This window comes from Camarhynchus parvulus, chromosome 14 (assembly GCF_901933205.1).
Source record: "Camarhynchus parvulus chromosome 14, STF_HiC, whole genome shotgun sequence".
Lineage (NCBI taxonomy): Eukaryota > Metazoa > Chordata > Aves > Passeriformes > Thraupidae > Camarhynchus > Camarhynchus parvulus.
The window spans coordinates 14,033,793-14,046,253 of record NC_044584.1 but is presented as its reverse complement, the minus strand read 5'-3'; the positions used below and the strand labels follow the sequence as shown (position 1 = coordinate 14,046,253).

The window sequence follows — 12,461 nt, the reverse complement described above, 5'->3', positions numbered from 1 at the left end:
ATTAAGAAAAGAAGTAGGTTGGAGCATAAAACTAGAAGCAGTTTCAAATACCAGACTAACCACCAACTTTTAAAAAGGACTCAATATTAATATCAAATATCATCTTTCCCAACCAAAGATTCTGTCATTTCAGGAGTCCCTGTGGTAGCTGCTTTGGTACAAGGATATCTCTAAGAAAGATTAGCATGGCAAACTAATATCTCTCTATCAGGCCAACTTATTTGGGGCACTTCATAAGTTGTGCAAATAAAGCAAGTGTGAGCATGCTCTGAAGTGTGAGAAAACAAATCTTAGTATACTATTTCTAATTGGGACAGAATCAAGAAACAATTGAAATTGCAGAAAATTAGTATGTTCAAATGTTTTGCCTGTTTTTGAAAGCCCAAGAAATTCCTCTCTTGTAGCTTTTTCATTCTTTGAATTTAAGATGAGAATCACTGAAACTTCTTCCCTCTCTGCAGGAAAGGACAATGACTGAGAGCTGAGATGTTCTAAGCCCAATCTGAGCCTTGCCCAAATTCAGGTGACTCACCTAGAATAGAATGAAATGTAATCATTTGTGCCCAAGCACAGAAAACCCATGAGATCTTTTGTCTTTGCTATGATTTCTTCAGAAATCTGTGACTTAGACAAGACCAAACAACAAATAGCCCCACTGGTGCTTTTGGATGGTAACTAAGGCAAGGCAGGGACATTTTAAACCAAACTCTTTTCCTCTTGCAAAGGAGCAGTATTTTTTCAATTAATTATTTTATTTTTAAGACAGGGTATGAGGTTCATTCAAATACTATAATTGTTTGTATGGGAGAGAATAGTAAGTTAGGAAAATAACAATTTGTAGAAGGCAGAGAAAGATCTATGTAGATGCAACAGGGAAGGGACATAATGTAGCCAAATACAGTCTAAAAAATATTTTCTGAATTCAGTTAGTAACTGGATTAAATTGGAATTCATGTAGAACCACTATAAAATTTTGACAGCATTCTCACAGAAGAAAGCAAGGCTGATAAAACCCTTATCAAAAGCAACAGTGTAGAAACAGCAATGGTAATTTGTCAAAATCTAAAGAAGGCAAAGGGCAAAACAAGCCAATGTACAAAAGCGAGCTATAAACAAGAGTTTAAGCAGAATTCTCTTTAATAATTTAAGGAGTCTGGTAATGAGGTGGTGAATTAATAGAAGCAATAGGAAAACAAAAAGCTATTTGGGATAGCAAGCAGTAAGATTGAACAAGTACACAATCAACTGAATAACAAAGTCCATCTTCCTGTCATATCAGAGATCCAATTACACATTCAGCACTGTGCTTTGATTCTCAAAGGACAGGAAGGGAACTTCCCTCAGGCAAGCAGCAGGTTTTAAAGGAATTTTCATTAAAGCTATAATATGGCAGAAAAAAACTAATATATGCGTTGTTAGTGTATATTTCAAATGACTGACAACAGAGAATATCAAGCAAGGAAAAGATGTCTTTGAGTCCTACATCCCACCACCAAAATCAAACTTAAGGAATACATTAAATAAAGAGAGGTATAGATTTTGTATTCCATCAATGCCTCCGGAAAAAAAAACTGTCCTCACTTGTGAACTCTCCCTCTGAAAAATATAGAAATGGAGAGTGAGGTTTTACTTTATTTATTTGGTTTTTTAAATGAAGTTGAACCAAAACTCCACAGAATCATTAAAAAGTATTTGTAGATCTAGCATATATTATCTCTAGTACAATGTGAAAATGTTTTAACATGGATAAAACTCTCATTTGAAGGAGACACATGAGAATCAGAACACAGGAGATAACGAGGACGAGGCTGTCACAGCCCATCAGTTACTCAGATCTACTGGACACAACAACTGACTGGAAAAATCTAGTCACACAAAATCCTGCACTTGTCCACATTCATAGAAACAATTCACAAACCCAGATATTTCAGGAACTGTAATCAAGTGCTACTCTTTAAAAATAGTACTATATTTGACAGATTTTTTTAAAATCTTTTAAAAGTCTTACGTAAGATGACTCTATTCTCAGACAGTTATTTAATAGAAACAAAATCAGTCTGTGAATAAATTCAGTTATCTGCCTGATAGTATTTTGCAAGGCAAAACATTTTACTACTACGCACACCTCATCAAAATACACAGTCAATTCCAGCAAACTGGCAGCTTCATCTATGCCTGGAAAAAACAGAGCACACTTCTGAGAGCAGAGACTTGATTTATTGGTGCAGTAAAATCAGATTTCTTCAAAAGTAGAGCTATTTTAGAGAGCTTTATGAGAGGGGGTTCTTTTTTCGTTTCTTTTGAATTATATACACATCCAACTAAACCAATAACATTAAATGCATTATAGAAATCTAATAACTCTGTTGCTTGTGAAAAATGCAAAAGCAGCTTCTCTTTTGATGGTGGCTGTAAACAGGTTTTTAAGGGAGAAGTAAAAAATCAACTGCACTTGCACTTTAGAAAACACCCCAATTTTTATTTCCAATGGTCATTTCAACATGCTGCAACTGCAATTTAAAAGATTAATTTTACAACTCAATGACTCAAAGAAATAAATATACTCTCCGAGTATTTTTATTACAAGTACGGTTTCTTGCAATTTCACTTAAAATCTTTCATTCATATCAAACATCAGCAAAATCTACTTAGGTATCACCACATTTGGGAAATTATTTGATTACTCACTGTGTCATATTTACTTGCATCATCTCTGTAATGTGCTTTTATGGAACAGATATGAGAAATAAGCTCTGTGGTTAAATGATGATTCTTGTGTAAGAAAATTCAATTATTTGCCTGCTTGTATCTGATACTACACCACTAATCTGCTCTTCAATGTCTGTGAGCAACTTCAGGGGGAGTGAAGAACTTCCACTTAGCAATTTAGGACTGGTCTCACTGCTGACCCAATGGACTTGAAGATTCTAAACTGTGCCCTAAGATATCTGGAACATACTGATTATTTATTTTTCCACTTAATGGTTTTAGTGTCACTATTCCAGTAAAAGGTATCTTTAAAAATAGCAGGCCCAAATACATCATGAAGAACATAACAGCATTCTTGAACCATCTCGTGGCTCATTCTCTTTTCAGCTTCAGGTAAATTCAGGCCAAACATTAAAAGAAACTATGAACACTAAAAGAGGAGAGGGAACCAATGAAAGGAAAAATGCACAACTGAAAGAAGCATGCAAGAAAAGAAGCCCAGAGTCTTTTTGCTTCTTTAGATCCCACCTCCTGTCTGCCCAGCCTTTTATTTCTTTGTTGCATCTCCACTGTTCAGATGCATCAATGGGGAGAACACTCAGCTCTCCAGTGCAGTAGTGTGGTGTGCAGAAGCCAGAGGTAGCTGTTACCAAACTAGTTTAAATTATATCTAAAGATAAGGAAATTGTTCTTCAACTCTACAATGGGTTTTTCAATTATTGTGTGGCTATTAAAAAGATATTAAGCAAATTGTGATGTGCTAAACAAGCATAAGTTAGTATGTAAGGAAGCAGGGTTGAGTATGTAATTTTCCTAACTGAAGGTTTTAGGAGATTCTTTTTCATACTGAAATCACTGTCTTTGGTTTTCACTGTCAGCATCCAAAGCCAACAGCACTGTGTCCATATGTTAATGATCATGTTAATCAGCACATCAACACAGCACAAAATTCCTAATGTAAAATTCAAAACTCAACAGAACTGTGTTAATGCACTACATATCCGAATAGACAATTAAATCTACCCAACTCCACAGATAAGCAGTTAGGTTATCTGGACGGGCTGGAGACCATACCTAGGAAAGCAGACGGTGACACTGTGCCGTTGCTCCGTGACACCATGACACTGATCCCGGTCTCCACGAACGGCACCGAAAAGTCAACGACTTCCGAGCGCTCCTCGTTGATGGTGAGCGAGCCCACAGCCATCACTGCCCGGTGGTACACCACCTGATCACGGGGACAACACACACCAGGGTCAGCACAGAACGCCTCCTTCCTCCAAAGAGCTCAACCAGACATCACCGAGTCCTCAGGAACTCTTTTACCTAAAACAGAACTTACTTCACCAATCATTCCGTTCCACACATTATTGACTTTTTTGCCATGCTTCCCATTTGTCACCAAGTACAGGTCATACGTGAACTTGACAGTTTTAGACAACTTCTTCAAGATATCGATGCAGAATCCTTTGCAGCACTTCTTTACGTTCGTTCCCTCATTAGTTTTGTTGCTGTCAACAGAGAAGACACACATAAATATTCCTGCTGCGAAAAACAGAGGCAGCACAACAGCAAGATACAGCACACTGTGAAACAACATTTTGCCACTCTTGTGAATGACCATGTTTTTCTGAATCAAGGCAAAAATAACCCACAGGATGCTTTTATAGCTATATGGTGTTTGCAGCTCCTGCTAATCATGACAGAGCTGCTTGGTGAGACAGAAACAACATTACCTCACATGACATCCTTCTACTCCAGGATCCAGCCTCACGCTCTGCACTGCTCCATCAAGACATACAGCCTGCTCTTACTAATCTCTCTCGTAGGATTAGATTAAACTTTTATTACTTTTACTCTCAAGACATCAGACTACATGTCATTTAGTAATTAAAGAACATGTAAGCTATAAAAAGGCACAGCAGTTCACCGTGCTGGAAATGGATGCATCTTCTCAAAGTGCACCTTTCCCTGCACTTGGAGACAGTGAACTTCAGGCCACCTTTAAGTGCAAGAATGCAAGTTTTATCTTCACCTTTTTTTTCTGAAATGTTCATTTGGGGACCTCTAGAACCTTTTAGTATATGCAACTTCAGAAGACAAGGCAGTATTTTACAGGCTTTTGGAAAAATTCAAAACTAAAATAAAACTAGTTTAGAATTTAACTAAAAAAGTTAATTTCTCTGGACTTCAGGAATCATGTGCACAACCATTTAGCAGCCTCTGGAAATCTTCAGAAACATGCATCATATTCCCTCACACCTGATCAGTAAAAATCCTGTTATATTCAGTTCATTAACACAGAGATCAAGGCACAGAGCCAGTGAAACACCACTGACAAATGTACAGTGGAAACTCTTCCACTGATTTCTAATGACTGCCCTGAAGTTATGGAGCACTGAAAGAAGGGGACTTTTCTCTTGATACTAAGTCACAGTGGTATTTTATGCTGGAGTAGTTTATTCTATACCAAATTTCAGCATAAACTTACATTTTCATTAGAAGACATTCTCAAATTGTTACAGACTAATGAAAGCAGGCGTATCTCAACATAGCTGGAAACAATTCAAAGAGGACTCATTAAAACAATCCCCTTTTGGAACACAATCTTCTTCCATGTGACTGAAATGGGCTGACTCTCATTGACTTTGAATTTACTCTAAAGTTACTACCTTGTTAATAACTCAATGTGACTTACACGTGTATAACCAGAAACTCTCAACTTTTTAAAAAGGAGGATGGGCAAAGAACATACCATGTGGAAAAGAGAAGGGAAAAGGGAAAAGGGACTATATATAAGTCAGGAATAGAAAAGGGAACATTGTGTATTTACTCACTTAAGCTTGACGAATTTTCGGCAGGGCACGGTGTTTTTTTGGCAGCTCTCCATGAGAGGATCCACATCCTCCACGATGACAAAGGGAGCCTCCTCCAGGGTGACAATGCTCAGGTGGTTGTCGTCGGGGTCGCTGTCTGCGAAGGAGCTGTACCTCGGCCACACCGAGTACTTGAGGCTCAGCGAGTTGTTCTCCCACTTCCCCACCTGAAAGGCCAAGAGCCACAGGCTGCTGAGAGCTGCTTGATGGTGCTTAAAAAATATTAAGTCAATATTAAATGGGTTGGGACACAGGTACAGGGAATTACATGGCCAGGACAGTTGGTTTGGGGTTTTGTTGTTAAAATTACTTTAAAATTTAATAGCAATTGCATGAAATGAGAAAATGCACAGTGGTAAAGACAAATAAGGTAACATTATTTTGATAGGTAACTGTTTTAAAAAGTCTGGATGTCATCAGTTAACACCATCTATCACCTGGTGCTACACGCACTGCAATTTGACAGTCAGCATTTCTGTTTGAGCCAGAACAGCAACCAGATACTCTATTTGTGACCAGGACCCTTTTGAAGTAATAAAAAACTATTTTTAAAAAAATCAACCAAACAAACAAACCCCAAACAAAAACCCTAATGCACACTCACGCCTACATGTCTGACCAGTAACCAAAATATCACAATGTCATTTCTGTATCTTCCTAAAGAGAAAACTCTTGTGTTCTAATACATTAAAAAGCCATTGTAAAAGCCTTTACCCAGGGTGCCACTGGAGCCAGACCAAAACACATTTTTAGTTAGAATTTCCATTAGAAATAACTATTTCCCATTAGAAGTAACTATTTTATTCTGCCAACTGTTGGGTACTTTTAAGAAAGCAAACCTCACCGCACATGAAAATTTCCAGCTTATTTACTATTAAAAAATATCCCTTCTAAATTAGCCCACATTTCTTTCCATTTCCAGATCACCAGAACGAGGTTTATGATTTAAATATTTTTGAGTCTAGTGTTTTCCTCCTCAGATTGTTTAACTATTTTCTATCCAGAAATCTAATTACATGTTTTATCTGATGACAGATAACATAAATGAGCTAGCAATCCACATAATTTATAACCTAATGCATTTTAATAATTCTTGAGCTGCTTAAGCGAAACAAATGACAACATAATCATAAGACTGTTCAAATATTTCTTTTGCAAGAAAAATGGTGGGAATTAACAGTACAATAAGAGACTCAGGCCCTTAAAAAAAATTAAAATTGTTACCTACATTCTCTCTTCTATAATCTTAAAAAGTTAATCACAAAAATTCCCTAAGAACATGATTTCTATCCATTCCAATTTTGGAAAGCCTATAAGCACATGACCTTTGCAGTTTTCTTTCCATCCTGTTTATAAGTCAAGATGTTTTACTGAACTTTAATGTAGGAGGTAGAAATGTCAAATCTCTACTCACTTAAATTAGGAAATTCAAAGTATCTCAAGGAAAGTAGGAATTCTCACTTAAATCAATGGGAATTGTATATATGATTACTGTGTATATATATTTCTAGTATGAAATTTAACCAAAGCCTCTAGGAGAAAAGCTAGTTCAGCCCCAGGGGAAAAATCTATTGTTTCTATAAAGAAACCAGTTAAATTGTGGAGGTGTGGTGAGCAGTGGCAGCGCCAGCAGCGTGTGCTGGCTTACGTGAGCTCACACAGTGTCGTCACAACCCTGAGCACAAGATGGAGGTGGCCATCTGGAATGGGGAGGATTCCAGCCAGCCCAGGCCCTCAGACAAACAGCAAACGTGCCAAGGGATGCCAGGGATTTCAGAAGTGGAAAATGTGTCCGACCGCCTGCCTATTCCACACATCAACAAGGAAATGTGACGGCATTTGTGTGGTCAGGAGGGCAGCAGATCCCAAACCACCTGGCACAGGATGCTGGGAGGAGGCAGATCCTGACCCTGGGGCACATCCCTCTGCCAGCACCCCTGATCCCAGGGCACATCCACCCCTGTGCCAGCCACCCCTGGCATCTGTGTCCCTGTCACAGGGAGCACCTGGAACCACCCCAGCGAGGTCACCAGGTCCTATCAAGAACACAGTGATTGCTCTGGTGTTGCTAACAGAACAACACCAAAGTTGAGGATATTCTGATATCATAATTTCTGATATTCTTTCTACTTCAATGGGAACAACTCCATTTTACTGTTCTGAGGAGGATATAACCAGACATATTTAAATGCCTGGATCTGGGGAAATACTAATTTCTTTTGAGTGTTGCATCTATGAAACTGCTGTATTGAGGTAATAAACACAGTAGTATGTATTTGTAAGTCAAATTTTTAAAAAGAAAATTCAAGCTATGGGTAACACACTAAAAATGCAGACATGCTCCATTACAGAACTGTCAACATATACATTCACTGTACTATATACAAATGACACAAAATATCCAGAGACTTATGAAAAATTTCCTGCATTCCTAGTTATATTGGTAATAAATATGGGTTTGATCCCAGAGAAATACAGAAGGTGACCTTCACTTGAAAAAAGAAATAAAAACATTTCTGGGACAAATTGTGTCCCAAACCATAGAAATCCTCATTTATAGCCAAAAGACTGGAAATTACAATAAAAATATGGTTTTAACAACACATCAAACTGTTGATTCACTATGGTAGTGCAAAACTCATCTTCAAGTAAATACATGCAATGGTACATACAACCATTGTATTTCTTTTGAATTTGCACATTCTTTCCTATTTTCTCTGACTTCACATGCAGTCTAGAATATTCCCTTTGGTTTAATCTCCACAGGATGCAGAAAGGGAAGGGGAAAATAGCTGAGAGCATGGAAGAGCTGGTTTGAAGTCAGACTGAGGTAGCAACCACAGGGTGCTCATCTCGTCATCCACTGTTGCCTAAAGCTCCCCACATCTGACTCTGGCACATGTGCTTTGACCACCCCATCTAAGCCTCATTATCTTTGGAAGATTGCAACCAAGGAGAGTGAGAATGAAGAATTTGGCGTGACAATGAAGAATTTGGTGTGTTTCTGTGTGTCAGCCAAAGGCAGACAGAGACCTGCACAGTTCCACATTGCTGTACCTCAGAGTCCCCCTCCTGCTGTATCCCAAAGAAGCCTCTGAACAATGTAAGGATGATTAACACAGTTCTGCTCACACACCTCACAGAGGCCATCAAACCAGAGAAAAAGAGCAAGGCCTGATCCTGAGCAGAGCTTTCCTGTGTGCCAGTGCTGGCACAGAAATAGAGTCTGTCACACCAGCATATCTCACCAAAAACAAACCAGTACCTCGGTCCTGTCACCCTCTCCCAGCAGATGGGAGCTGTACACAGCACACACCCATCATCCCTTTGTTAGAAAAAATGTTACATGACAACAATGACACTAAATGCACTCCCAGGACTAGCCAGCCAAACCTTTCAAAAGAGAAAGATTTTCAGGGATGTTCCTTTTACATTTAACACACACACACTGCAAAACACACTTTTTGAGCTGTCTCACTTAAGAAAGTAGCGCTGAGCAAATAAAAAATCTAGCCCATCTTGCTTTATTGAAAAACTATTTACTACTATTTTTCATTACACTTTTCCACTTAAAAGGAAGAGCTACTATGGCAAGCTTTAAATCAATAACTAAAAAGCTAAAATAGACTTTGTCAGGTTAGCAATAACAGCTGCAGAACAAAGCACAAGAGCAAAACCCTTCCTCCAGACACAGCATCTGCTGTACACCACCTGCTGCAAACCTTTGTGTCACTTTTATGTTTCTGAAGGTCCATATTTCACAATGGCTCTCTAAATTTAAATGACAAAATATGATGCAAGCAGTTCCATATCTTATTAATAAGAAGTGTTTTAGAGTCCTGAATGGTTTGAAGACGTCCATTTAAAGACTTTGAAGTTTCCAAAATTTGCTGCAAAATCTCATATGGGGAATGCAAATGCCCTGCTCTTCCCTCATGGCTGCTGCTGACAGCATCAGGAAGGCACCAGTCCTGTGACCAGCAGGGCTCCAAGGAAAACACAGGATCCAGGGAGATTATAAACAAACAGGAGGAGAAAGAAAAGCTGCCACCTCCTGCAGCCTCATTTTTCAATACAGAATTATTAATTAGCACTCACCAAATCCTCAGTGGCTGGTACAGTTTTGGTTCTGGGCAATGTCCCAGATAACTCTGTGCAGTGCCAGAGTTCAGGCTCATACCAGAGAAGCCATTTTAAGAGTAGATTATGTCATTAGAAAGGAAGAGAGCTAAACAAATTGACAGCTCATTCTTCCATCTCCCAGTGGAGGAAGATTTTTCTGTCACCTCTGCACTCAGTGAAGACCTCACAGCTCTCCAGAAATGCCCAGACAGACATACCTTTACCTTCAGAGAGGGAGAGCTGCCCTCAAAGTCTTCCTGTTCTCTAATATATAGGTGTAAAGAACAGGGGCAAAGCACACCACCTTTGCTTTCCACGGGAGTCATGATTCCTTTACAGCAGCAAAGAGGTGGGATTCTCCTTGGGAATACATGATTTAAGAAATGCTGCATAATAGTTGGTGCAATTCAAACAATTCAGCAGACTAAAGGTCAAAGGAAAGGCCTTTAGGCTAGGCAGAAGCTCACTGATACAGAAACAACATGCAATTTTCAGCTGACAGTAAGTGTCAGGATAGGCATATTTACAGGAAGGCTAAATACACAAAACAACAAGGATGGAATACAGGGAATGACAATCCAACAGATGTTAAAGAGCACGCTGCTGCTTCTGCTATGGGCAAAAAGAATATATCACATTACAGCACAGAGCTACTGACAAAAGATACCCCAGCAAACAGATTATTAGCTCAGGCAATTTCATCTGTTCTAGTTAAAATATCTGCATTTCTCACCAGCGTTAGGGAACATCTATCATGAGGCAGGAGGATCCCTCAGCTGTCGTGACCCTTGCTCAAATCAAGGGTTTCACAAGAAATTACCATGGAGCACCTCACTGATTCTTTTACCCCCACAGTACTCTGACAAAAAGCTCTGTGAGAAATCTGCCTGACACTGGGCTGGGTTTCTCAGCTCCTGCCCAGTGAAGTCAGCTCCACAGTCAGCTCCAGGAGCCGTCTGTTCTGGGCTACATGACAGTGGATGTTGGTAGCCAGATGGAGCTCTCCATGAAGACCTTGGTTCATTTATTCCAGGCAGGAACCATGCACCCTCTGCCCACTCCTTCCTACTTAGGTACAAATGCGTACAACCCCACACAGAGCTTGTAAACCTGGCACACGCTACTTTGTCAGAGAAAAATCCAGTTCTGCATTAAATCCTGCATTAGTGGAAAGTTAAAGATGACAGGCTCTGTTTAGAATAAACCTGGATGTAAAGGAACAGTTCTTGCAGTGGTGTTTGATTAGCGATTGTGCCATGTAGCACACAAATTCACACAGAATACAGACCACCATGGTAACTTTATCTCTACCTACCTGGAGCATCAGTAAAAATTGTTTTTACCCTGGAACTCATCTTTGCACACGGAACACACTCATCTTTAAATGCAGTCTTCCCCACCTCACTTAAAATATGTGACACATACTGCTAATTAAACTGCCTAATTTTGCCACTGCTAATCATATTCTAGCATATGATTTTAACATTGGATGGATTTGGTTTATTTCCACATTAAAAAGATACTAAAAAAAAAGGGAAAAAAGCCAACCTAGCAGACTGTGAAGTTCAGTGAAGCTGATGGGCCAGGTGAGGCATGCAGGTGCCACCTCTCTGAGGTAACATGAAGAGGGGAGCTGCAGCTGGGGCTGCTGAACCTCTGAGGGTTGTTGAGCACTAGCACAGTGATCCTGCAGTGCTTTAGTGATATTTGGGCAACACTGCTAACTCTGGTAAATTTATCAAGTTTCACTTTAACGAGCACATTAAGCTTGTCTTCTTAAAAAGCTCTTGCCTGAGAACAGCATCCCCTTTGCCTGTCAAGAATATGAATGTTGGTGTCAGAAGTTTGAGAGCTGCTTTAGGATCTGTCAAAATATCTTGCTGGATGCCTGTGAAACATGCCCAAAAAGTGATTTTCAGTCTTCAAACTATTATCGTTCAAACAGCTTTCTTCAGCATCTGATATGGGACAAACCCCTCAGTCAACCCCACTTACATGTGAAGTTACCACCTCAAAGTTTCAATACTGAGTAAAGAAAAAATAACTTATTTACTGAGGGGTGAGATAAATGTTCTCCAGCTATGGTTGAACAGCTTCTCTAGAACCTCAAGCTTTAAGTGAAGTATATCAATTCTGAAACCAAAGAAAAATTGTATTTGAATAAAAGCAGTTTAAAAACAAAGATAATTTGGTTTTAATAATAAATTGGTTTTAAAAATAAATGTTTAGGAGGATACCAGGTAAAAAATTCTTCACATAAAGCACAATTACTCTTTCTACGTAAATAATAAATTAGCTACTTGCAGTATGCACATTAATTACATTATGAGGATTTACAGGCTGTTGAACTGTCATTTTTTCACATGAGTAAATTATTTAATTAGATACTAAGACTTGATTTTTCCATATAGGATTGAGGATATTTAAAAAGGCTTGAATAAAACCATTGTATGATACTCCCTGCTACACTGTAAGAGAAAGGAGCAAGTGCCTGTCTAGAAACTCAGAGCAGCAAATGTTAGATCTCAGATGAGTAACTTTGACAGTTTTGAAATTGAGCAAAACAGCTCATGGAGAAAGGAACAAGAGGAAAGAAATTGCCTAAGAGAGATGGGGTAAAACCTGCAACTTGGAGAGACCATTGAGACAACACTAGAGAGCTGTTCAAATAAACCGTGTGGAAAAGAAGGGCTCCTCAATCTCTCAGTCAATGGAGCTGAAGTGCACGGGGACACTCTACTGAAAAGATGTGGG

The 12,461-nt window shown here is 39.0% G+C and overlaps 1 protein-coding gene across 1 annotated transcript in view; it reads right to left on the bottom strand.

Annotated features, from left to right (window-relative positions):
• GRIN2A (glutamate ionotropic receptor NMDA type subunit 2A) overlaps positions 1-12,461 on the bottom strand; it is a 149,088-nt gene that overhangs the window by 38,635 nt on the left and 97,992 nt on the right. The window contains exons 6-8 of the mRNA XM_030958333.1: positions 5,547-5,752; positions 4,052-4,220; positions 3,784-3,937 (exon numbers count right to left, since the gene is read on the bottom strand). Coding sequence (XP_030814193.1) covers positions 3,784-3,937; positions 4,052-4,220; positions 5,547-5,752 — 529 coding nt within the window. The remainder of the gene's footprint in view (positions 1-3,783; positions 3,938-4,051; positions 4,221-5,546; positions 5,753-12,461) is intronic.